The sequence below is a fragment of the Antechinus flavipes genome, chromosome 3, assembly GCF_016432865.1.
Source record: "Antechinus flavipes isolate AdamAnt ecotype Samford, QLD, Australia chromosome 3, AdamAnt_v2, whole genome shotgun sequence".
In the NCBI taxonomy this organism is placed as follows: domain Eukaryota; kingdom Metazoa; phylum Chordata; class Mammalia; order Dasyuromorphia; family Dasyuridae; genus Antechinus; species Antechinus flavipes.
The window spans coordinates 69508887-69535642 of record NC_067400.1 but is presented as its reverse complement, the minus strand read 5'-3'; the positions used below and the strand labels follow the sequence as shown (position 1 = coordinate 69535642).

At 33.4% G+C, this 26756-nt stretch overlaps 1 protein-coding gene across 1 annotated transcript in view; it reads left to right on the top strand.

Annotated features, from left to right (window-relative positions):
• Positions 1 to 26756, top strand: part of SPAG16 (sperm associated antigen 16) — a 1154057-nt gene that overhangs the window by 834805 nt on the left and 292496 nt on the right. The window contains exon 15 of the mRNA XM_051983613.1: positions 2111 to 2237. Coding sequence (XP_051839573.1) covers positions 2111 to 2237 — 127 coding nt within the window. The remainder of the gene's footprint in view (positions 1 to 2110; positions 2238 to 26756) is intronic.

Genomic DNA, 26756 nt, shown 5'->3' with positions numbered 1-26756 from the left:
CTATCTCATACCTCTCAAATTGGCTAAGATGAAAGGAAAAGATAATGATAAATGTTGGAAGACATGGGGAAACTCGGACATTAATGCATTGTCGGTGGAGTTGTAAAAAGAAACAACCATGCTGGAGAGTAATGTAGAACTATTTCCAAAGGGCTATCAAACTGTGCATATCCTTTGACTCAGCAGTGCCATTACTGAGTCTGTATCCCAAGGAAATAATAAAGGAGGGAAAAGGACCCACATGTGCAAAAATGTTTATAGCAGCTCTTTTTGTGGTATCAAAGAATTGGAAAATGAGTAGATGTCCATCAATTGGGGAATGGCTGAATAAATTGTGGTACATGAAGGTAACAGAATATAATTGGTCTATAAATAGGATGAACAAGTTGATTTTAGGAAGGCTTGGAAAGATTTACATGAACTGATGCTGAGCAAAATAAGCAGAACAAGGACTACATTATACATAGCAACTGCAAGAATTTCTCATGATTGACTATGAAAAATTTGGTTCTTTTCAGTGGTTTAGTGATCCAAAGCAATCCCAATAGACTTGAGACAGAAAATACTATCTGCATCCAGAAAAAGAACTGTGGAAATTGAATGTAAATCAATACATGCTATGTTAACTTCTTTTTTCTATTTTTTTCCTCTCCCAAGATTTTTCTCTTTTATTCTGATTTTCTCTCCTTACATGAATCATAAAGTAATATGTACTAAAATAAAGAAAAAAATGATAAGAAATAGAGATACATAGGGAAAACCAGAAATGTTTACCAGTTTTGTACAATTAGACCTTATGGAGGGTTTTTGTTTTTGTTTTTGTTTTTGCTTTAACTCTATTATAAAAAAAAAAGTTACCTCCATAGCCACAGAAGATGATTTTGGAAGCACCAGCCACTTAAATGTTCTTATTTTGGGTAGATAGTTTGAGTGGAAAAGAAGCTTACACACTCATTAGATATACTGCTCTCCCCCTACTCCCACAATTCAAAAAGTGTCTACTCAAATTTAGTTTCTAGGTTTTCATAATCTTCTAATTTAGAAGATTATTTGGAATTTCTAACCACTGACTTCAGTGCCAAAGTTTGCCATTTATTCTTTCCCTGATTTCTGGCTTTAGAGAACTATTCTGCTCATCTACTTGAAGATGGGCCAAGTTCTCCATGTTCCTCTTAAGTCATAAAAAGATTAAACATCACATTTATTAGATTCGTGACAAGGCCATTGTTTTGCCAGTGACAACAGGTACAGAATTTAAAAATAAATGATAGCTGGTTCATCATTACTCTCTTTGGGATCTGCTCCATCTAGTCACATTAGTAATCATATCTTTGTCCTTTCTAACCCACCCCCTTTTGTCCTTTCCATTTCCATAGTTTAATGATTTTTCAAGCACTTTTTCTTTGTATCTGTAGCTGTTTGTGTGCACGCAATCTCTGTGCATAGAATTATGTCTTTTTGCCTCTGTCTTCCTGATTTCTCAGCTCCTCTATGGTGAGTCAATAATGTCTGTATTATCTGCCCTCTTTACAATTGTCAGTACCATCTTAGTGATTCACATGAAACTGCTACGAGCTTGAGAAAAGCATTAGACATTTCACCTAAATTTTTAGAAATTGTGTTTATTGTTATGAATTCCATCAAAAATGAACTCTTTGGTAATACTGTATTGTTTTTACACTTTCCAGCATCATCAAATTGGTGGAGGTGAGAGGAGGATAATTTCCCCTAAAGCTCAGTCTGTTGAAAGATTTTCTCCTGAAACAATATGAGTTTCTATATGTTTGAACTGAATGATTGTTTTATAATTTAGACAAAGTAAAACTATGCAATATTTTAGGTACTAGGTATATTTTGACCATATGTTGAAGGAACCTCAAAGTCCAATATGCTCATTTTACAGATAAGAAAAACAAGGTATAAATATATTTAGTGACTTTATCAAGATCACAGTGGTCTTTTCTAGACCACAATGATTTTCTAAGATTTAGTATATAAGATTTTTCTAAGATTTCATGTATAGATTTTTCTAAGATTTAATTACAGATTTTTTTAATGACCCATAGTAGTACAACTTTCTGACTAACATTTTTTCTCTTATGCTTTGAAGGGCCACATGATTGCATCCTGTGACACTTGTGGTGTGACAAAAATATGGGACTTTCGGAAACTTCTACCAATGGTGTCTATTGATATAGGCCCAAGCCCAGGCAATGAGGTGGCCTTTGATTCATCAGGTAGGATCTTTTATTCTCCTCTGAGATAAAACTAAAATTTAAAGTTTTGATTTTGAAGAATTCTGAATACCAGTTTCTACCTTTCCTCTTATTGGCCCTATCCATAGTTTCTTTGCAAATTCGTATCATCTTTTGATGTGTGGTTATATAAATTCACACACACACACACACACACACACACACACACACATATATATATATATACACACACACACATATATATATACACACACATATATATATGTATATGTGTATATATATATATATGTATGTTTGTATGTGTCTATATATGTGTATAAATATTGATGGTCAGTATTAATCACCTTCTTCCATCAGGATGTGGTCATCTTGGCTTTTCAGTGCAAAAAAAGTATGGCTAAGATACATGCACAGATGTACAATGCATATATATATATGCATGTTTATGCATATATTTATAATATTTGTGTTTATGTATGTATATATATATATATATATATATGGAGAGAAAGGGAGATGATGATGATGATATGAGACAGAATGCTAAAAATGAGGCAGGAATATTAGCCACAATTTTTCCTAACATGCATCTAGAAAACTTTTCTAAAGGGTGCAAATCCCTTTGACTGACCTATGATTCAAAGGCCAAGATTTAATTATATGCCATTGTTTATCATTTTTGTGAAAATATAAATTCATGTACAAAGAATTCATTGTCAATTTTAATTTTTATGTTCTTGGAATAACTTAATTTTTGGTTTATGAACTTAGAACAACTTAATTTTTAACACCTTATAGATATACAGTATTTTTATAAATGTATATCTTAACTGCTTATATCATTCGAATTTTTGTTATTGCCAACTTCTGAGTTCTTTTTTTCAGTCATTTAATGACAGTGTTGTATAATCCCAAATTTCTATGGCATTTTCCCTCACTGGTGGAATTTCTGGAGTTATTAATGATGATGATTATATAATACTTGATATAATCTACCATGATGTGAATATAATTGTTCATGGATGCGGTTGGTTATAAATCCTGGAGCAGCATTATAATAACTCAATATTTAGCAATATTTTTTGACAATTTTTTTTGTTATAACAGATACTGTAGAGTGCAGGACTTTTATTCTGAGGGGGTTATAAATGGATCACTTCAAAGGATAGGACAAGCCCCTATGAAGAGACAAAGATAAAAATAGGCTATAGATAGTCAGATAGTGGGACACAAGTAGACCCATAATTAGAATTAATCATTTTCTTTCATCAGTATTTGTTCATCTTGGTTTATCAATGCAAGAAATATGGTGTTGGTGATGATCATTTTATCAGTGTTCAAAGAAGGATTAATTTCTTCAGAAAAAAAGATGATATGCACTGAATAAAATGTATGCATATGTGCATGTTTGGGGATATACATGCACCTCTGTGTGTATATAGAAAAGGGGTACAATGTATGTATAAAAACATTTCGATTTAAATGACTATTAAATTCCATAATATTTACTTTCAGTTGCTCCTATTCATCTTTGCCCTTTAGTTTTTCTTAGTAGTTCAGTTATCCAAAATAATCTCACTAGACTTTGGACAAAAAAATGTCATCTGCATCCAGAAAAAGAATTAAGGAGACTGAATGTAAATCAACACATGTTATGTTCACCTTTTTCATTTTTTTTTATCTCTCCCATGTTTTTTCCCTTTTACTTTGATTTTTCTCTCCCAACATTATTCATAAAGCAATGTGGATTAAAAATAAATAATCTTCCTATATAAAAAAATTTGACTACAAGAAAGCTCCTCCTCCTTACCATGTCTGCACTGCATATTGTACAAGTAGAGTGGGCTAGGCTCAAAAAGGACATTTATAGGTGGAGTAAAATGAGAAAGTTAGCGTAATCTCAATTGAATTGGGATTTTTATAACATGTAAACCTCTATTGTTTAGGAAGAAAACTTAGATCTTTGGTTACTATATATCTAATTCCTAAGCTTTATATTTAAATTCATAAAACTTAAATCAAAAAAGAACATTAGTTCCAATCTTCCACAACTCCATTATATTATAGACTAAGAAAATAAGGAAGGAAGCAAAGGGGCTTGCCCAAAGTCATACCAGTCAATCAACATAGTAGGTATTTATTAAGCAATCAATTAATTAGCATTTTTCAAGCCATCTATGCACTTAGTGCAAGACAATGAAGACACCAAGTTCAAAACAAAGCAGTCTTTTCTTTCAATCTACCAGAGAAAATATACTAAGTGCTATATAATTTGGTGTGGGGAAACACTAACACTTGGGGTGGTTGAAAAAAAAATTAAGAAAGAAAAGAAAAGCTTCATGTGGGAGATCACAGATGAGGTAAGCATTGAGGGAAATGTCAATATGGATATGTAAAAAAAAAAAAAAGAAAGAAAAGAAAAAAGAATATGTTCAAGGTTCAGGTTATAGCTTGTGAAAGGGACACATATGGATAATGAACAGCAAGAATGTCAGTTTGACAGGACCAAAGAATAATTAAGGAGCCTGAAAGTTTCATTGTAAAAAATTTTAAATATCAAGAATTTTCTTTTGACCTGAGAAACTACACGAGGAGCATTTATTGAGCATATGGATGACAGTCAGACCTGTGCTCTGGGGATATCTCTTTAGATGCCTTTTGTGAGATGGATTATAAAAGGCAGAGAGACTAACTGGAAAGCTACTGAAATAGTCTAGGCAAGAAGTGTTGCATGAATGGAAAGAAGAGAATGACTAAGAATACTGTTGAGAGAAAATCAACATGGCTTGGCAACTGATTGTATATGTGAGATGAGGGATAGTAAGGATTCTGAAGATGGCTCTGAAATTGTAAACCTGTGTTCACAATTTATTTACTCAAATGTGACCTGAAGAATGGTCAAATGGGAAGTTCAGAAGAGGGGTAAGTTGGGAGAAAAAGACAACTAATTCTTCTTTAGACAGGTTTAGTTTGAGAATCCTATGAGGCATTAAGTTTGAAATATACAATATCAATTGGGAACAGGAAACTGGAGCTAAGAAAAATGATGGACAGCTATATCATGCATGAAAGGTAAAATGTGAGCTAAGTCTTGAAGGAAGCCCAAAAACCTAAAAAAAAAAGGTGAAAGGGCAGAATGTCATAGACACATGACTCAGACTTCCTGCCCAAAATAAAATACATTGCAGATACAGAATTCAGTGCAACCCCTTCCTTTCTTGACTTTGGCAAATGTTTCACAAAAGTACTAGAAAAGAGTTTTTTTCCCTTAGTTTTCTTCACATGTTAGCACTGAGTCAAAAAAAAAAAAAAAAAGAAGAAAGAAAGAATAAAAAAATATGAACAGGCTGATTATTAAAAGGCCTGGAAAGATTTATACAAACTGATACTGAGCTGAAACAAGCAGAACCAGGAATACATTGCATATAGTAATAGCAGAATGTGCAATGATAACTATGAAAGACTTGATTCTTCTTAGTGGTTCAATTATCCAAAGCAATCCCAATAGATTTTGGACAAAAAATGCCATCTGCATCCATAAAAAGAACTAAGGAGACTAAAGGTAAATCAACACATGCTAAGTTCACTTCTTTTTTTCTGTTTTCTTTTTTAATTTCTCTCATGTCTTTTTTCTTTTGTTCTAATTTTTCTCTCCTAACATGATTTATAAAGTAATGTGTATTAAAATAAATACATTTACTAGAAGAAAAATAAGAATATGAGACCCTTATTAGATGTGTCCATTTTAGCTTTAAATTTTAATAGAGAGGAAAAATGAGTATTTTATGACAAGTACTCTAAATTTTAGGGAAAAAAAAACTTTTAGGAGTTAAGAAGAATAAGCTAAGATTGTGAGGTCTGTAAAATTTTCTCACAAATGCTCTCCTTCCTCACCTTTGTCTCCTGGCTTTCTTGCTTCCTTCAAGAGTCAGGTCAAATTTCTTCTTATGCATGAGACTTTTACCACCTTCCCCACATCCATTTGCATCAGATATTGCATTTTATTTATACTGTAGAGTTCCAAATTGTAAAGTTATTTACCTGTTGGCTCTCCTATTAGATTGTGAGCTCCTCAAATGCAGGAACCTTAACTTTCTTTATGTCCCCAGCACTTAATACACCCTAGATGCTTAATTGATTCATGTTAAGGTCTCTTCCCCTTCTAAGCTGTTATTCTGTAGCAATTCTAGCTCTTTTGTAATGTTCCTGATGCAATGGACTTCCTTCTAGACCTGTGCAGCATTTGATATGTCTGCTCCATGCTCTCCATAAAAATCCCTTTTCCCTCGGTTCTGTGATACTGTACTTTCCTGAATTTTTTCCTACTTCTCTGACCATTCTATCTCTTCTCTAGTGTCTTCCTGTCCCCTACATATAGTAATCCTTGAAAGCTTTGTCCTCACCCACCTTCTCTAGCTAACCTTTCTTAATGATCTCGTTCTTTCTCACAAGTAAAACTATCATCTCTATACAAATAACTCCCAAATGTATGCCTCTAACCAGAGGTTTCTCCTTACTGAGCTCTACTAGATGGCCAACTGGCACAGAAGACTGGGAGTCAGGAAAATGTCAGTAAGCGTCCTTCCTCAGGCACTTAATAAATATGTGACCATGGCCATCTCACTTAGCCAATCCCACCATCTGTTTTCTTATCTATAAAATGAATACACTTCACAGGGTCTTGGTCAGCAGCAAATGAAATTTATTTACATGTCTATTTACATCCATCCATCCACCCATATATATGAAAAACTTTACCAATCTTAAAGCACTTTTAAATGTTAGCCAAGATGTTTTGGACATCTTGATCTGAATGCTCTCTCAGAATCTTAAACTTGCCATAGTCTAGGTTATTGGTTTCCAAATTCAAGCCACCTAAAGTGGCTCTTATCTGAACCAAGAGTAAGTGATTGCTCAATTAGAGTTTAAATATAGTTCACATCTCACCACTCCCCATAAAAGCCAATTTTTGGACATGTCTCCAACATACCTATACCTGTCTTTATGCTCCATCACCTCCAAATACACCATCTTTCCACTGTGACTGATTTATAAACTTCTCTGTTTTGCTTTAGGAATTAGCTCTCAGAGTAGTCAAAACAAACGTGACCATTACAGGGCATTCGTAGCAGATTCCATTGGTAAAATTCTTCCTCTCTCTCCTAACATATCTATATCTTTATGCCAGGCTATTTTGTGGTTGTATCAATGGCCCTTAGAGATTAATCTATGACTCTAAGGCAATCCTAGTAAAATGAACATTTTCTCCAATCTCATTTTCATTTTTAATGTAACAGAGTGAGTTATATAGGATGAGGAGGTATGAATGAACTGAAATGTGTGATGCTTAATTTATTACATTCTCTTTTCCCAAAACCATGTCTATCATCAGAGACTGTCCTATTTGAGGGCACTATCATCCTTTCAACCACTAAGTTTCTCATGTTTGGTACCATTGTCTTTATGTTCCTTCAAGCCACACATCTAGTCAGTTGCCGATCCTATCATTTTTATCTGTACGTCTACCTATTTACACAGCCACCATCCTAGTTCCGATCCTCAGTACCTCTTACATAAACTATAATAAGAGTCTCTAATTTATTCCTCTCCCTCAAGACTCTTCCTTTTCTAAAGTGATTTTCCTAAAGCATGGATCAGAGCATGTTACCCTTCTTTTCAATACACTCTAGTAGTACCCTATTGACTGGAGGATGAAATGCCATTTCGATTATATCACCTTGTTTAATTCCTATTTTGTTTAAAGTTTATGACATGTAATTATTAATATGGAAGTATGAGTGCGCAATTTATGCATAAATATACACATATTAGAAGATGAGCTTATTACTTTTTCCTTAATAATGGAAGGCAATCAAAACTATTTGGAGACCACTGAGTCAGGTCATCCTCTTCCCTTTCAGATCTGTCTTTTCTAACTTACACCCCTATTCTCTCAACTTTTCATTTGAGTTTCTTCTCCCTCATCCTTGTATCTAATTAGTTTCAAAATGTTAATTATTTTTCATTTATATCTTTTCTTTTTTACTATAATGTCAAGAAATTTCTTTTATTTATAATGATTTTATTACTCTAATAATTAATTAACACTATATTTATCATTGGGCATTGAAAAAAATTGGTGCTAATTTGAAACAAAAGTTGGATGCCTCCTTTAACTAGTAGTGAGACTGCTGGGAAGCAGGTAGGGAAGCAGGAGAATAAATGGAAAGAATTTTTAATGGCAAAAAGAGAAAATTTTAAAAGAAGCTATTTTACTAAGCATTCAACATGGAATAAGTAACAAATAAGACAAGCAAGGTTAAACATAGTGAGAAAAAATTATGAGATCACATAGCTCTACTGTGAATATTTATAGAAACATGTTCTTTCAAACAGAATTATGATAAATAACATTGGTTTATGAAAATAATTGGAACAAAACCAGAAAGTCAAAACTAACGTTGAAATACACAAACTGCATGTGAATATATTATGCTAATAGCCAAGTCTGTATTCCAAGGGCAAAATAATTGCAGGGATTTATAATATAGCTGTAATGCTTTGCCATATCTGGGAGTAACACAAGAGGAATAGTGAAATCAACACTTTGGGGTCTCATTCCTAAGGTTCCATCAAATACATTGAGTCATTCCAGCCATAAAGCATGCAACAACTGAAACAGAACTGGTCTGTGAGTCAGGAAATTATGGTGTTAATCATGATGGGCCTGCTTTCTTGATCTGAATAACGAGGGCTCCAATTTTCTCATCTATGAAAAGGTAGCTTTAAGCTTAATGAAATTTAAAGTCCATTCCTCCTAGCATTAAAATTCTGTGATATTACAGCATTGATGTAGCTTTTCATAAATCTTTGCATGTATTGATTGAATATATTTATACAAATTAATATGAATACATAAATATGCACCATTATATTTGATTCAATTTCCAATAATTTTATTCTAGTTGATAAAGTAGAACTTGGTGAGTTGGGTGTGGTAAAATAAAAAAATCCCTGAATTTGGTATCAAAAAACTTGATTTGTTATATATTGACCATTTGATCTTAAGTATGTCACATAAGTTCTCAAGCCTCAGTTTACTTCTCTGCAAGTGTTCCATAGTGATATTTTTGGTGTGTTATGGAATTTTTGTGGGAATCAGAGATAACATGTAAAACATTTTATAACTGTAAATCACAGTATAATGCCAATTATTACCATAGTAAAATTTTTCAGCATTCAATTTACATCCAACTATAGTATAATGAAATTTTGAAGATACTAAAAGCATCTATTATCTTCTCGCCCAGCAGAGTGGATGGAATACTAGAATGGGAAGAAGGAAGCCCTGAGTCTGAACACTGCTTTGAACATTTAGTAGCTATGGGGCCTGGGCAAATCACTTATATTTTTCCATATTCAGTTTACTCATCTGAAAAATGAGATTAATAATGGTATATGCCTCCCAAGGTTCTTATGAGGCTTAAATAAAAAAATATACCTAATGTGCTATATCTTAAAATATCATACATTTATTAGCTTTTATTGTTTCAAAGATGAAAAATGAATTAGTCAAAGAGGTAAAGTCCATCCTTCAGTTGAACAACTATTTGCTTCTCATCTACTATTTTCAAAGGGTTTGATTGACCCAATGAAACATAAAATCTTACAGAAAATATAATTTCTACTCTCTAGCAACTTAAAATCTAATCATTAATATTCTTAGACAAAGTCACCCAGTATTTAGTAGTATAATAATGCAAAAATTCCATATCTTCTCTTAGTTCAAAATTCGTTATGATTTCTGATTAAATGAAAATTGTCAACATTGTATTAGCATCTACCAGCCTACCAAAATGTCATTCTAAAAATGAACTTAAAGACAAAGCAAAGTAAGTTTCATGTTAAATAATAACTTGGGCATATCCACTTTAGGAAAAAAGAAACTATAAAGTATGAAAATACTAAAGAGAATATATATCTTCATATATATCAAGTTGTTTATAAAAGTGTTTAACTTGTTCTGCTTGACTACAGAGAAAAGACTAACTGCAAATACTGTACAAAAGAAAAGTTAGTCTTTTTTTAAATAAAAACTTGCTAACAAGTAGAGCTTATTAAACATGGAGTAACCAGTCTTGGGAAGTAGTGGATCCTTCCTGATCTGAGATCATAAAGCAAAGTAGAAAAGATTCTTGTTCAAGTTTATGTTCAATTAAATGGACTGGCAGCTCAAAAATCTTTTTTACATATGTATAACTAAATGACTCACAGTAGGAAAAAAACAACAGGTTACATAGGTAGTAAATAAGTTTTGGACTCAGTTCAGTAATGTCTGACTCTTCTTGATTGGGGCTTTCTTGAGAAATAGTGGAGTGATTTGCCTTTTTTTCTCCAACTCATTTTACAGATGAGAAAACTAAGGCAAATAGAGTAAAGTGATTGACCCAAGGTCATATATTTGAACCAGGAAAGCACATTAGAGGTAATCTAAGCCTCTCATTTCACAAATAAGGAATTAGAGGTTAAAAAAAAAAAAAGGTTTAAAGGCTAAAGTTACACAATTGGCTAGTATCTTTGGAAGGATTTAAATAAATGTTTTTGTAACTTCAAATCCAGTTCTCTATTCAGTATGTCACATAGCCTCACTATTCAAGTCATAGACTCATTAAGATCATTTAATGAATAATAAAATCAGCTAGTTGGTGCAGCAGTATTGAGCTTGGGAATCAGGAAAATGCATCTTCCTGAGTTCAGATCTGCCCTCAGACACTAATTGGGTGAACCTGGGCAAATCACTTAACTATTTATCTGTTTCCTCATCTGTAAAAAGAATTGGAGAAGGAAATGGCAGATCAATTCAGGATCTTTGCCAAGAAATCCCAAATGGACTGAGAGGGTCACACACAACTGAATGATTCAACAGTAATTCAAAGTGATGGATATTAATGGTTATTAATATTCATTGATAATAATTGTAACAGTATTGATGTAGTCATGATTGCAAAAGATAGATTTATTTAGGGGAATAGCTTAAAGACAATATGAAGGGGCAAAATATGCACCAGAGATGGGGCAAATAGGAAATAGAGTTGGGAGAGCATATAAAGGTGGGAGGAAGTCATTAACTCACAGTTCAGACTGACCAGAGTTAGCTAGAATAAGGAGAATGACGTCAATAAAGGGAAGGCACTATGAGGGGAAAGAGAGAGAGAGAGAGAGAGAGGAGAGAGAGAGAGAGAGAGAGAGAGAGAGAGAGAGAGAGAGAGAGAGAGAGAGAGAGAGAGAGAGAGAGAGAGAGAGAGATCTCATGGTGGATGTAGTCCTAAAAGAATTTAGTAAAGATCTTCATCATAAGCAGATCTTTTATAGGAGGAATGCAGCCTTAGGGGTATTTTCTCAGGGAGACCAGAGAAGCAAAGGCAGGAGCTCAGAGGGTCAAGGAGCCAGGTGGCAAACCAAGTCCCACACCTGCCTAAAGAGATGCTAATTGATATATATCAACTCCAAAGGTTGTTTAAAGATACCCAAAGATTGGGGGTTGACAGAGTTCCTTCCTAGAGAATCCAGGAGTTATCTGATATCTTCTTCCTGATAGGTGAAGGAAGTAGTAAGTCCCATGAGAGCAACAGAGAAGAGAGAAAGAGAGAGAGACAGAGAGGGAGAGACAGAGAGAGAGGTAGAAAGAGAGGAAGGGAGGAGAAAGGGATAGAGAGACAGAGAAACAGACAAAGAGAAAAGGACAGAGAGGGAAAGGGAGAGATAGAGAGAGACAGAGACAGAGACAGAAAGGGAGAGAGACAGAGAGAGGAAGGGAATATCTTGGTGTCAGAAACAACTTGGGTTGGGTTCAAATTCTGACTCTGATACTTCCTGACTATGTGATCCCTGAGAGCCACTTTATTTATCTTCTCCCCCTCCCCCCCTGACCCAGGTATTTCTCTAAAACTGTATACATTGAAAAGCAAGTATCCATCTGCTTTGGTAAAGAAAATTTTCTCATTAAGAGTCATTTACATTAAAAGTTTCCTCATTAAGAGTCATTTACATCAATAAAAAACAAATCTTGACCAAAAATAATTTAAAAATAATGATATTTTAAATAAAAAATATAGAGTTATAGAATTTCCAAGTCAATAGATAAATCAGAAGTATTTTTATCCAACTCATATTTGAATAGTTCCAATATCTTCAATAAATATCTTCTCTATGGATAGCATCAAGTGAAGCAAAATGCTCTACCTTCTAATACAGCTTATTCCTTTTTTGTACTATTCTAAGTCTTGGGAAAGTCTCCTCCACACACATCTTTTGAATCTATATTTATCTTATCTACTGCTCTTTGTTATATCCAATATGTTTTCCATAAAAAACAAAAATATGCAACTTATGTGTTGAAATAAACACATAAATCAAATATCTAAATAAGCCTGTAAGAATTATGATTGCAAAAATAGGAGTTCTGCCTCTTCTGCGCTCAAACAAAACAAAAAGATTGTTAAAAGAGATGCCAGCAACCTCCTTTTACACATTCCTATTTATGTACTAGACTCAGTACTAAAAGTATTGCTTATGAATTATATAGATCATTTATACTCATAGATGTACCCTCCTGTGAGTACATATTTACAAAGCCACATATTTTGAAAAGGCCAAACATTTCCATTTTATTAAACAGGCCATAATAATCGAATGCTACATCTTTTTGCATGAATTCACTATCTAAATAATATTTTTCTCTTGGTGTCTTTAGAAATGTTATGCATTTTACCATTCAAGAATTTATTGCCATTTCTGAAAATGTTAAATGGAATTGTGTGGCAAAAGTAATAAAATGAACTGAAGAATTTATATATACTTACCTTTTTCTTACATTTCACATCTTTTGGAGTTTACATAGTTTAGCTTTTTTTTCCCCTTTCCTCATAAAATGGTAGTCCTACTGGGTCATTTGCAAAGAAGTCACATACCTGAAAAAAATACAGTTGCTGTTCTTTGAGCCAGATGGGAACTTTCCAGTAGAAAGCTTATCAGCATCAGATAATCAAAATGGGCAAAATTTTCTACCATTTGGAAGAAAGCCAAAACATTCTCTACAGGAAAAACTACAATAGAAATGCTAATTCGGGAGAAATGACCACAACAGAAACAAGGAAATCTATGAGATACTGAAAAATCCTTTCAGAATATAGCAATATAACATATACATTCAAATATGACGTCTCAGTGATGCATGAGTTTCTGATCATGTAGCTTATATTTTACTTGTTTATATTCAAAAGGAAGATTAGGATCAGAATAGGACAATACAACCATATAACAAAAATGATCTAAGCATACCAATGTAGTTAATCCAGAATGAGAACTAATGAGTGATCATATTTAGCATAAGATCTTTGCCTGAAACATCTCAGTATTGGTGATGTAATAGGGTTTTAAGAACTGACTTGCATTATGGGATTTCTAGTTCAGAGGTTCAAGGATTACCTTTCAATCCTAAAAGAGATTTGTTGCTATTTGATCTTTGAGCTGAAAAGCAGATTTGAATCATGACCAGACAGTCTTAAAGGAAAGCATATAGTCTGGAGAAAGTAGCTAATTAGGGGAAAGAGCAGAGACTGAAAGAAATGAGCAGTAGCAGCATCTGGACTGGAAAATGATAGCCCTGGTGTGCCTAAAGCTTAAAGAGTTGTGCTGGAAGCAATTGAAAACATGTGACGAAAATCAAAAGGAGAAACTAAAGGAAAAACTGAAAGGAGAACTTGTAAGATGAGCTGAAGAAAAAAACAAAACAAAACAAAACAAAACAAACAAAACAAAAAAAGCAGTCCTTTGGACCTCATAAGCACTTGGGAAGTGCTTGGGAAAAAGTTACTCAACCAGCATTTATTAATCACTGACCATTTGCCAAATACTGTGGTAAGTACTGGAAATACAAGCAGAAAAAAAGATAGTAGCTACCCTCAAGGAGCTTGCATTTACGTTTCCTTCTACACTATTATGTTGTTTGTCCTTTGTTCTTGAAGAAGATGAAGACATCAGGGAGGCAATGGCCTGACATATGAGTTGGATTTAAGTGAGGGAGAGCTGTGCAAGGTCACCTGTCTCACTTTCCCCATCAGAGCCATCTGGGTCCAGGGGCCAGATATAAATCAGGATGATGGAGATGGTCCTGGATGCCAAGAAGCACCTCTACATGCTGTTAAGTTTCCTCTTATATGGTGTTGTCCCTCTATTAGAAAGTACACTCCTTGGGGGCAACTATCTTTTTTCTGCTTGTATTTCCAGTATTTATCATAGTATTTGGCAAATGGCCAGTCCTGAGTGCAGCCTGGAGATGAGTGAAGACATGGATGGTCTGGCCATTGTCCTTAGATGGAGTGTCTTCCATTCAAAGAAAGAGGCTACAGGAGTAGAGAGTACCTCCAATGTTTGAATCCCAAGGCCAGAACGAATTTTCAGGATGAAGAGGTTTCTGGGGGTAGAGGAAGTCCCAAGTGCAGCCTGAAGAGGAAGGAGGACCTTTTAATGAGTTATCAGTTGAACTTCCCTCTTCAAAGAATGAAGCTTCAAAAAATGTCTGCTTTTTCCTCAACCTCCCTTCCTTAATAGAATGTAATATACTTTGCTAGTTTCTTTTATTTAAACATTTCCTGTATCCTGATTTGGCCTCAAACATAAATATATGCAAAAAAGAAAGCAAAATGCCTGTCTAAATATTAGGAATTTTCTTAACTGGGGACTCAGCAATATGATGATTATACTAATAACTTTCCATACTCTATAAAACAGAACATTAAAGTAGATCTATGGACCTGAAGGGCCATTACATTGACCCTAGGCTAAAAGTTAACTAGTGGTTATAACTGATTGAGTAGTAATACAAATATTGCTCACTCTGCTTGTCTGCATCTGTGATTTCATCCATTTAAAAAATCCTGTTCATGGACAGCTTCCTCCATCAAAACCAACCGGCAACTCTATCGCCCAGAATATTGAGATTTTCACAAAGTATGTGTCAAAGTGGTTTTCTTTAGGTCCCACATACCACTCCCATATTCAGGAAATTCCAGTGGCTCCCTATCACTTCTAAGATCAAATTTGAAACCCTCTGTCTGGCATTTGAAGTCCTTCATTAATGGATATCAGCCCGAACCCTGCCATGTTTCCAGTCTTCTTGATTAGGTAACATTTAAGTCTTTGCACTTCCATAAAAATGATAGGGCATCTTTCAGCTTCAAATGTTTTCTCCTGTTGTCCTCCATGCCTAGAATGTTACTCTTCCTCATCTCCATGTCCTGGCTTTTTTCAAATCATAACTAAAACTCCCTACTTTCACAGGTAGTGTGTCCCCTCTGTTCATGATTTTCCTATTTATTCTGTATGTCACATGTCTGTCCACATGTTGCCTCCCCCATCAGATTGGGGGCAGGAAGTGTCTTTTGCCTTTCCTTGATCTTGACCCCAAAGATGGTCATCTGTGCACCATGTTTTATGGTCTCTCATATACAGCAAGTCCCCAAAAGGATTTTTTTCTAAAGGATAAAAATCATTACTGTATTCCTTTCCATCCTATCTTTTACCATCAAATATATCTATGTGTATCTAAATATACAAATGTACACAGATGGCACAATGGATAGAGCACCTGGCCTAGGCTCAGGAAGACTCATCTTTGTGAGTTCAAATCCAGCCTTAGACACTTACTGCTTTGTGACCCTGGGCAAGTCATTTTACCATGTGTGCTTCAGTTTCCTCATCTGTGAAATGAGCTAGAGAAAGAAATGGCAAACCACTCCAGTAGGTTTGCCAAGAAAGCGCCAAATAGAGTCACAGAGTTGAAATACAAAATGATAAACAGCTAAATTATGGTTACACCATCAGTATGAGATACTTAACATATTATAATGTGTATATATGTATATACATATATAATATTCCAAAGTAACTGTTCAGAAATATAGCACAGCTGAGTGAGTACATATTATAAACACTTGCCTGGATGTTTTTGTATAGAAGAATATTCTCAAGGTGAAACATTAAACATTATTATTGTTGTTAATAAAACCAAAATTAAATATCATCAATATTTAATTAGGAAGGAAAATGTAGGTCACTATATGGTTCCATATTTATGTTTCATAAAGGCTGAGAATTTAAACAGCATAGAACATTTTCTTTCAAGCTTAGGATGTTGTATTTGCACATTATATATTGTGTGCAGCAAAACTTTCTTAAAATTAAATTTTATTTTTTAATTAATAGAAATCTAGGTTCTCTCTCTCTCTCTCTCTCTTCTCTCTCTCTCTCTCTCTCTCTCTCTCTCTCTCTCTCTCTCTCTCTCTCTCTCTCGTATATGTGTGTGTGTATTGAAGTAATTAGGGTTAAGTGACATACTCAGGTTTACACAGCTATAAGTGTTAATTATCTGAAGCTGACTTTGAACTCAGGTCCTCCTGACTTCAGGTCTGGGTCTCTAAATATTGCATCATCTGTCTGATCCCAGGCTGGCTTTCAGAGGTAAATATTTTATGTGCTTGGAATCTAACATATAATAGGTCATATGCACAAAAATTCCCAATTTAATCTACAAGTAAAAGGTGTTCTCAGTTATCTATGAAGATAATTTTCCCTCAATTAAAATAAGCAATTTGCTTTTGAATTAGTGTCTTCTGATTTGTTTATTTTTATAGATTCAAGCTTATCTGAATGAAACACATTTTAAGCATAGATAAGAATGTTAGTACCTTCCATCTCTAATGATCTATAATCAAATGAATATATAAATTATTAGCATTTAATTTATATGGACAGAAAACATGTAAAGGTGTTTTTAGAAAAGTTTGTTTTTTTATACAAGTTAAATATCCACCTTAAATTGTGTATAGAAATTAGTTTGCTTAGTAAATCCATAATTTGGATTATACAAACATAAACTTCACCCCAGATCATACAAAAATGATGACAAATTAGATATTAATGAGATCTAAGTTAATGAGATTTTGAATATAAATAAGCATGATACTTTTGTAAGAAGCAAGATCTTTTCAAACACTTTGACGCACCCAATTGAATTCAATACCTAGTTTTAAAATTCCTACTGAGAGAGAAGATCATACAATATTATATAGAATTAGATTGTATCGGATTAGCATTGTAATAAATAAGTTAGTGGGCAAATCACAGAACCAAACTGCATCATGCAATTAGTTAAGTTCTTAAATTGCACAGGTAAATCGTCAGTCTTCATAAATTACAAAAATAAAAGCTGTCATTAATTTTTCAAACATATAAAATCATAGGTATAAATTCCAAAATAAAATAATAATAATAAAATTTAAAAATATTGTCCTAGATGCAAACTGTCTCTGTTCTCAAAGATACCTTATATATGGAGATATATATATATATTCTTTTTAGTCTTTTGACTTTGTTTTAATAGTTCTTATTGTCCAATAGAATCATTGGCTCCTATTTGATCCATTCTAATTTTCAGGAAATTTCATTTTTGAGCAAGGATTAATTCCCTTTACAAATCTTCATTACATAGCTTTGGTTCATTTTCAATTTTTCCTGTAGCACTTTGATTTCACTTATTTTTAAAATAAAAATACAAAAATAAAATAAAAATACAAAATCCAACTCTTCATCACTTCCAGTAATACTATTTGAATTTGTGTTTGGCTTTTTCCTTGATTCATCTTTTTAATATTAATATTTGACTGGCATCATAGTATGACTGAATGTTATATTTGTGTGCAGTTATATAAATATACATGATATACAGCATACAAAGAGGTTTCGAGCTACTTCATAGCAAAAACTGACCTGAAAAATAAATCAAAGAGAAAAAAATTCAGAATAATTGGATTACCTGAAGACCATAAAAAATGCTTTGACATCATATTTAAAGATATTCTTAAAACTAGGAGGCAATGTAGAAATAAAAAGAACCCACTAGACTCCTCCTAAAAGAAAACTCAAAACGAAAACTCTACAACATAGCTGAGTTGCAGAGCTTCCAGTTTGAAGCAAAAAATATTTCAAGCAGTTAAGAAAGAAAGTGTGCCTGGACAAAGATGGAATGGCCTCTTAAGGAAACTAGAAAGCTAGATAGTTCAGAGATCTTTCCTTTTAACTGGAGAGATCATACAAAAATGGGAATGGTCTGATGCCCCTCTGATCCAGAAGGTTTCAGGAATGGTTAGTGGAGTAGACTGACACTTCACATTTTCCCTCATTAACAATAATGGTACAGATGATTTGCTCATGGTTCTCCAGCTGTGTTGGAAGATATAAGGTGGTGGTGGTGGGGGGGGAAGTTATTAAGAATGGCAGTTTCTCCAAAGGTGAAAGACAACTTGTGAAGAGAAAGAGAAATTCAGAGAATCAGGAAAAATATTAAATATGGCTAGGGATTTTCCTGAAATTGTGATGATTCAATGAATGACCAGACATGGTTTGTAGAATGAGAGTACAATTAAATCAAGGAGGGCCCTTAGCAGTCAGTTTAACAAATGGTTGTGGTTTTAAAAAGTACAATCTGATGTCCAACATTCTGGATTCTCCAAGTTGGACCTTCTATAACAGTCAACATGAGTCCAGTCAACAGTCAACATGAGTCCATTAAAAAATGTTGTTATTTAACTAGTTCATTTCAGTGCTTGTGGTCCAAATAATAAAATCTAGAATTTATATCATGCAACAATGAGGTCCCAAAGATAACTTTAATGTTTGCTAAAGTGTGCCTTTTTCACTTTTAAGGCTTGCTTTAGCAGATTTTGTTTCCATTGTATAACATATATGTATGTATATATATCTACATAGATATATATAGATATAGATATAGATATAGATATAGATATAGATATAGATATAGATATAGATGTATTAGTACTAGCTTGTTAAAGCCATCAAAACTTTAATCCTTCAATCCTCATATGGGAAATGAACTAAACTAGCCAAAAATATTTATATGATTTTCCAAAAAAAGTATAAGAATAAGAGCAAAGTTGAACATTCAGTCATCTTTACTCTGTCAAGCTGATTCGGAAATAGGATATTCCTTTAATACAAGTTACCAGGAAATGAATGTACAAAATCATGTGGAACAAATGGCATGTCATTTGTGGAAGACAGCGCTCACTCAGTTGGTTCTTGAAATAAGAAGCTTTCATATTTATCTAAAATTGAATTTTAAATCAATGTTCAATTATGATTTTCACAAACCTGATTGAGTCCCTACTTAGCTCCTCACCTTTATTGTAGGGTGTATGGGAGTAAGTAGCACAAAATTAAATAGAGTTTTCATGAATCCAGGAAAAACATGAGAAGATGATACAACCTTTAGATACTATGAAATCTCCCTTTGGTCATGGTGGATTGGAGAGAGACAAGGACTTCTTTCCATTCATCCCCTAAATATTTCTCAGGGTTCCAGCAAAAACTACTCAAACTAGACTGATCTGCTTTTTTTTTTTTTTAAGCAGATCTGGGATTCCAAACTGGCTATGATTTTAGCCATTCCCTCAGAAAGCCAGAATCAATACTCATATATTTTCTATGTGACATCACCTTATTTTATGTAATGATTTGAGGTTTCACCTCTTCTAAATTGATTAATAACTTTTTTTGTAAATTTGTGCTTTTGACTAATTAACTGATTGATTTAACAGAAGTATCAAGATATTTATAACTATTTTATCCTTGTTCTTTACTAATTTTGTAACTCAATAAAGAGATATACTCACTGGATAAGGTGGTAAAGAATAGATAATCTTGTTAGTTACATTGATTCTGGGACTGGGATTTGGAATACACTTCTCTAGCATATAGCAATAAGCATATTCTCCAACAATACCCCATTTGACCTCCGTTTTCTAATTTCTGAAATGAGAAAGTATTATTTGATGATTTTTAAGGTTCTCAGATTTTAGTTTAAATCTCTAAATGCAAGATCCTACAATCCTTACAATAAATCTGTAAGGTATACAGAACAAGCATCATTATCCTAATTTTGCTTATGTGAAAACTGAGAATCACAAAAGAAAAATCAATTACCTCTGGTCACATAGTTGTAAATGGCAGAACTTGGACTGGAAATAAGATTTTTTGATTCCTAATTTAATGTTCTTTCCTATTTTTGACTGCATATATATTCAAAGAAGCAACATATGTACTTTAATTTCAGATATTTAATATTTTATAGATTTATTATTTCTCCCTTTTTTGCTCATGCCTACAGCAGTAGCATAACTTCCTCATAGTTTTTGCTAAAGCAATTGATTTAATGAATTACAAAGGTCTTTTTCTCAGTTAAGAGTTTCCCAGAAACCATTTGATCATGATTTGTTGACTACCAGATATTTCTGAAAATCTGTAGTGCCCATTATCAGCTACTGAGATGTTATAACATTTAACAACAAAGATAGAATTCTAGTTCAACAAATTAGTGCTTGTAACTCATCTAATAGTTATGATAGTTGACATCCCAGTTAATTAATGATTAAATAAAAGTCCTGTAATTAGTAATAAGAAAATATTAAATATTTTATCGTAATGTTCTACTATCATGCTACAAAAGAAGAACAGAGTAAAGAGCTCATACTATCATCTTTGATTATATTGAACGAACCCCATTTGAAGCAAGAGATTTCATTCAGGTGGGTAATCCCTCTACTCACATATAGTTCTTCTTGCCATCTGTTAGAAAATGCTCTTCAGGAATTTCTTTGACCAAAAAATTCTCTTTATCTCAAGAGACAATCTTCTGATGATGAACCTCTTTGAATGTAATGAGGCTGATTGTTAGGAAAAAAAAAAAAGGCTGTTGATTGATGGACCAATTGTCAGAGTCATATCTATTTGGTAAGGCATTTCAGCACTTGTTTTCTGTTAATAAAATTGTCAAAAAACTTGTTTCAGTTCCATACCATGGTGAGGTATCCCAGGAGAAATGGATCACATTAAATGGAAAACAATAAACCATGTTAAAAATAAGCAGACAATGAATGGAGTTTCTAAATAAAAAAATAATGAAGATAAAGAAATAAATCCAAAGGCCCAGAAATGCACCGGTCATACCGTATCCCAAAGGACTAACAATAGAGGAGTGAAAGAGATAATTTATAAATTGGTGAAATGGTGATATTTTTATTTGCTCTAATTACTTTCAAGTTTTAGATTTGGGGTTTACATATCTCTTATGCAATCTATTGGGCCCAAGAATAATTTAAAAATGAAATAAATTTAAGAGCTATTCAACTTAAGCCATGTTACTTCAGTTGCACAAAATAAAAATTGACCAAAGGTTGCTTTTATTTTTCTCAAATTTATCTTAATTTTCAATAAGTCAGTCTTATAACTGGATTTTAAAGAATCTAGATTCTAAGAAAAAAAACTATATTAACCATGTACACCCTTGTAATGAGTTTCCTATTTTTTACAGAAAGTGAAAAGAGTGAATATTCTGTAAACCCTGTTTTTGTACATAATATTCAATTAAATGGAGTCATTTGACCGAACTGTACTGTTTAGATTCCTGAATTTGAATTTAGGCAAACATGACTTCCAAATGACTATATTAAACATGCTTACAGAATAAAATGCAAAAACCACATTATGTTGTTGGCATCAGGCAATACCCAGAAGAAGAAATTTCCTTCTAAACCTTACAGATTTCTTTTTAGAAAGTTCCCTAAACTCATGAATATCTTTCCCCTTTATGTTTTCCCTCTTCCATATCTACACTTTCACCCAACCCCTGGCATCCCTCACCATTTAACCAGTTTATAAATTATTTTGACTAAAATACATCTAACCAAACACTCTTCCTTTATCTTTAGCCTTTTGCATGTGGTATAGAAATTATAATTCTAGTCCTTTGGATGTATTTTCTTGTGTTCATCATTTCCTTATTTAGAAATGCCATCTTTGTTTATTTTCAGTTTGGTTTATTTAGTATGGTTTATCATTTTCCAAGTGATAGTAGTAATTCTTCACTGAATTTCTCTTTGGATGCCTCATTTTGGTATGAAAATGAACCAAAAAGTTGATTTAAACTTATTTTAATCTAAATTATAATCCCAACCCCAGCCTGGCTCCTGCTTCCTTCCCATGTAACCTTTCACATCAGAGATTAGAATTCTTTGAGGTTAAATAGCACAGTCAGCTCCTGAGAGGAAGTAATTTCTTCCCCCCTCCCCACCCCCACCTCATGTAATTGAAGAGAATACTGTGGAAAATAAAAATCCAAGCTATTTTGTTTTTGGTCTATGTTTTCTTTCACAACATGACATGACAACATTATGCTTTGCATGACTACACACATATAACCTATCTTAAATTGTTTGCTTTCTCAATTGTTTGCTAATTAGCCTTTTATCTTTCAAATGATAGGCTACATAGTTAACATCCATCCATTCCTTTTCATTTATAGCTGGAGTTCTTAAACTAAGGTCCATGAATTTTTCTTATTTTATTCTTAATAACTATATTAAACATACTTACAGAATAAAATGTAAAAATTTGTGGGTTTTTTTTTTTTTGCTTTTTATTCTGTAGATTTAAAAATATTATTTTCAGAAGGGGTTCCTATATTTTACTAGATTGCCAAAGAGGTCTTTGGCATAAAAATTTAAGACTCCCTTAGTTATAGAATAATGTATAAAGATTTCAGTCTCATTTAAGATAAGAAAACAGAACATTATTACGCTTTGCTACTCGTGCTTTCTAATCCTTGGATGCATTTTCATTAGGTCACTGCTCTCTGTCAGGCAGTCTAATAAATACATGTTTGTTGGTGTGTAGATCTTTCCCGAATTTAATCTGATTCTTTGGTACTTTAAATCCCTACTCTTTAGAAAAAAAATTGCCTAAAAATCACTTATTATTTTTTTAGGAAAGTATATTGAAATTCAATGTAATTAGTTCACATAGAAGTAGCCAAATGTTTATTTTAACTTAAGTGACTTTTATTTTTGCCCCAAGTACAATGCATTATTTTGTATTTTGGTCAGTTTCCTTCTCTGAGATAATGAGGGTAGGGACTATGCAGGACTGCAGGCAATTGCTTTGAGCTCTAAGCACTTTGAAAAGATTAGCCCCATTGATATTCTCTTCATTTTTGTTGGAGAGAAATGCTGTCTTCCCCCGAGTGCAAGAAGATGGACAGCTATTGAATAGAAGCAGCGTTTGTCTAATAGATACTGTAATATTAAATATTCTCTTCTTTCATACATCCAGACAACATAAAATGTTCTGGAAGATGATAGGGTGCCTCATTACATTAGCTTCTTAATTTTGCTAAGCCTGCAAGGTTAATTTTGGCATCATCAGCCTAGAAAATCTTAAAGGAGGCAGAAACTCAGTTGTGCTGGCACTAAGGCTGCCAACTTGGTGAAGGCTAAGTCGGTTGACCTTGGCTTGAAATGAAAGCCTTATAGTAAAGCCAGAGAGTAAAGAAATACAAACTGAACTAGTGGGAGACCTTCCCAGCTTGTCTGATGATTCTCTCTTAAGTGAGAAGACCACACCTCATTTATCTTTTTTTTTGGGGGGGGAGGGGCAAAATGCATAAATTTTACTTACATGCATTAAGAATACTACAAATAATATATGCTTTTAGTAGTCTGAGTCATAACTTATTCAATTCGTGGCATATTTATTGAGAATACTCATTTTTTCAAGGAAAGGGAAAAAGAAAAGAATAAGCATTTACTATGTGCCAGGGCCTGTGCTAAGTGCTTTATAAATATTATCTCATTTGAGATTTCTCTCCTGAGGAATTGTACTGAGTTCTTCTATATCACTTGCCTCAAGTATTAAAGATTGTATATTGTTTCTATTTTAGAGAGGCACAGTGAACAAAATTCCAATGCAAATGCACTTATTGTCATTTAAATAAAAGGCCATTTTTCTATTTTCTTTTTTTCTTCTCCCTTACTTTTTCTTTTTTTTTTTCCTTCTCTCTGTCTCTGTCTCTGTCTCTCTATCTCTCTCTCTCTGTCTCTCTCTCTCTCTCTTTCTCTCTCTCTCTCCCTTTTCTCTCTCCCCCTCCCTCTTTCTCTGTCTCCCTCCTTCTGTCCCTCCCCCTCTCTCTATGCCATCCTCTCTCTTTCGCTGTCTTACTGTTTCTCTCTGTGTCTCTGTCTCTCTATTTCTATCTCTGTCTCTCTGTCTTTCTCTCAGTCTCTGTTTCTGTATCTTTCTCTCTGTCTCTTCCTCCCTCCTTTCCCTTTTCTCTCTCTCCATTCTGAGAGCTATAGTTGCATTCAGTGTCTGGCTTAAATACAAGAGCCTCATCTCCTGATTAGCTTGCTCCTGCAGGCAATCAGTTAGATATTAAAACCCCTTGAAGGTCATCATATCCTTTCTTTTCTTAAAACTCCCCTTGAAGTTCAACAGCTTAGCAAGATTCTGTTGCCAGTTAGCTTAGTTTAGTCTCTTATACATAAATAAAAGGAATATTGCCTTTTTTCAGAGAACATAATAAAAACCTGTGATTTACGAAACAGGGTTATCATCATACATATATTTTATTTATGATATTCAGTATGCCTATCTTCAGGATATTGTGAGAGTTAATCAATTTCAGTTCCCTTTGAGGGGCAAAAAAAGACTTGTAAACATAAGATATGTGTCAAGGATTAAAGCTATGAACTAGATTACTTGGCCTGGCATTACAGGTTCCTGTAAACCAGAACCTATTTTACCTGTGTAGACTCCAAATGCTCTTTTTAGGAAAGGGATTTGGCACAAGAACCTGGATATTTCCTCTGAAATACTTCCCCAGCTCCAATAAAGCAGACATTCTATATTTCTGGAACATAATATGAAACATGAGATATGAAAATGGAACAATGTGCCTATATACAAAGGTGTAGTAATATCTGCTTTCTAAAACTGAAGGAATCTAATTTTTGATCTACAGGTAGAAAAAATTGACTAATTGATATTTCTCATACAATTAGTTTAAGAAATTTTAGATTTTGCTCAGGACATCTCTATCATTTTGATGTTTTGAAAGTCACAGATAGAAATAATGAAAATCTTAGGGATAAGTGACTAAATTCAATTTATAAACTGGTACAGAAAGGAGAGGAAAGCTGGCCATAATCTAGCTTGCCCCTTCAAATCTAGGAGAGCATATTTTTATGGTTTAGGAGAAACAGACAATATCCTCTTGTAATAATAATACTAGTAGCTAATATTTATATAGTGCCTACTATGTGCCAAGCTAAGGGCCATACAAATATTATCTCACTTGATCCTAATAACTACTCAGAGAGAGGAGTACTATTACTATCCTTATTTTACAGCTAAGGAAACTGAGGCAAAGAAAAACAAAGTGACAGATCCATGGTTTCCCAGCTTGTAAAGGTCTGAAGTCTGATTTGAACCCTGGACTTTTGGACTTTGGCCCATTTTATCAGCCTGGTAGTCTAAAATTCTAGCTGCCTCATGGTTTGAAATTCTATGTGAAATAAGACCAAGAAGGAAAAAAAGATCTCAAAAAAGGATTGCTCAAGATCCAAAGTGAAACAATTAAAATGGAGAATAAAAGCAGTTTTCTTAAAAAAAAAAAAAAATAGTAGGAGGTCTTCAACTGACTTACTTTTTTCTAAAATTCATAGAAGGAAGTCCAGACTAGTAGATCAATACTAGTCTATAGATATAATATAGATTTTAACAAAGTATTTTGCCAAGTCCTTTTGACTGTTCTTGTGAAAAAAGATTTAGAAATGTGAATTATCGATGGCATAAAGAGATATATTCAAAACTGGTTGAATAGGTCTGCCCAAAGCATGGTCATTACAATGTTTATATATTATCTTAGAAAGTGTTCTCTGGATACCATAAACAAATTAGGAGAACAGGGGATAATTTACCTATCAGATCTTTGGAAAAGAAAAGAATTTATGACTAAATAGAGTACTAGAAAATATAATGAAAGGCAAATTGGACAACTTTGATTACATTAAATTTAAAAGGTTTTGTACAAAGAAACAAGTTTAAAGGGGAAGTACAAAGCTGGGGAAAAATCTTTACAGCCAATGTTTCTGATACAGGTCTCATTGCTAAAATATATTAAAAAAAAGTGTCAAATTTATAAGAATACAAGTCATTCCCCAATTGATTAATGGTCAAAGGATATGAACAGTTTTCAGATGATGAAATTAAAGCTATCTATAGTCATATGAAAAAATGCTTTAATAACTATTGATCAGAAAAATGCAAATTAAAAAAAAACTCTGAGGTACCACCTCATACCCCTCAGAATGGCTAAAATCACAGGAAAAGATAATAAATGTTGGAGGGAATGTGGGAAAACTGGGACACTAACGCATTGTGAGTGGAGTTGTGAAATGATCCAGCCATGCTGGAGGGCAATCTGGAACTGTGCCCACAGTGCTATAAATCTGTGTATACCTTTTGACCAGCAGTGCCACTGTTGGGTCTGTCTATATTCTAAGGAAATCATAACAAAGGGAAAAAGACCCACATGTGCAAAAATGTTTGTAGCAGCTCTTTTTGTGTTAG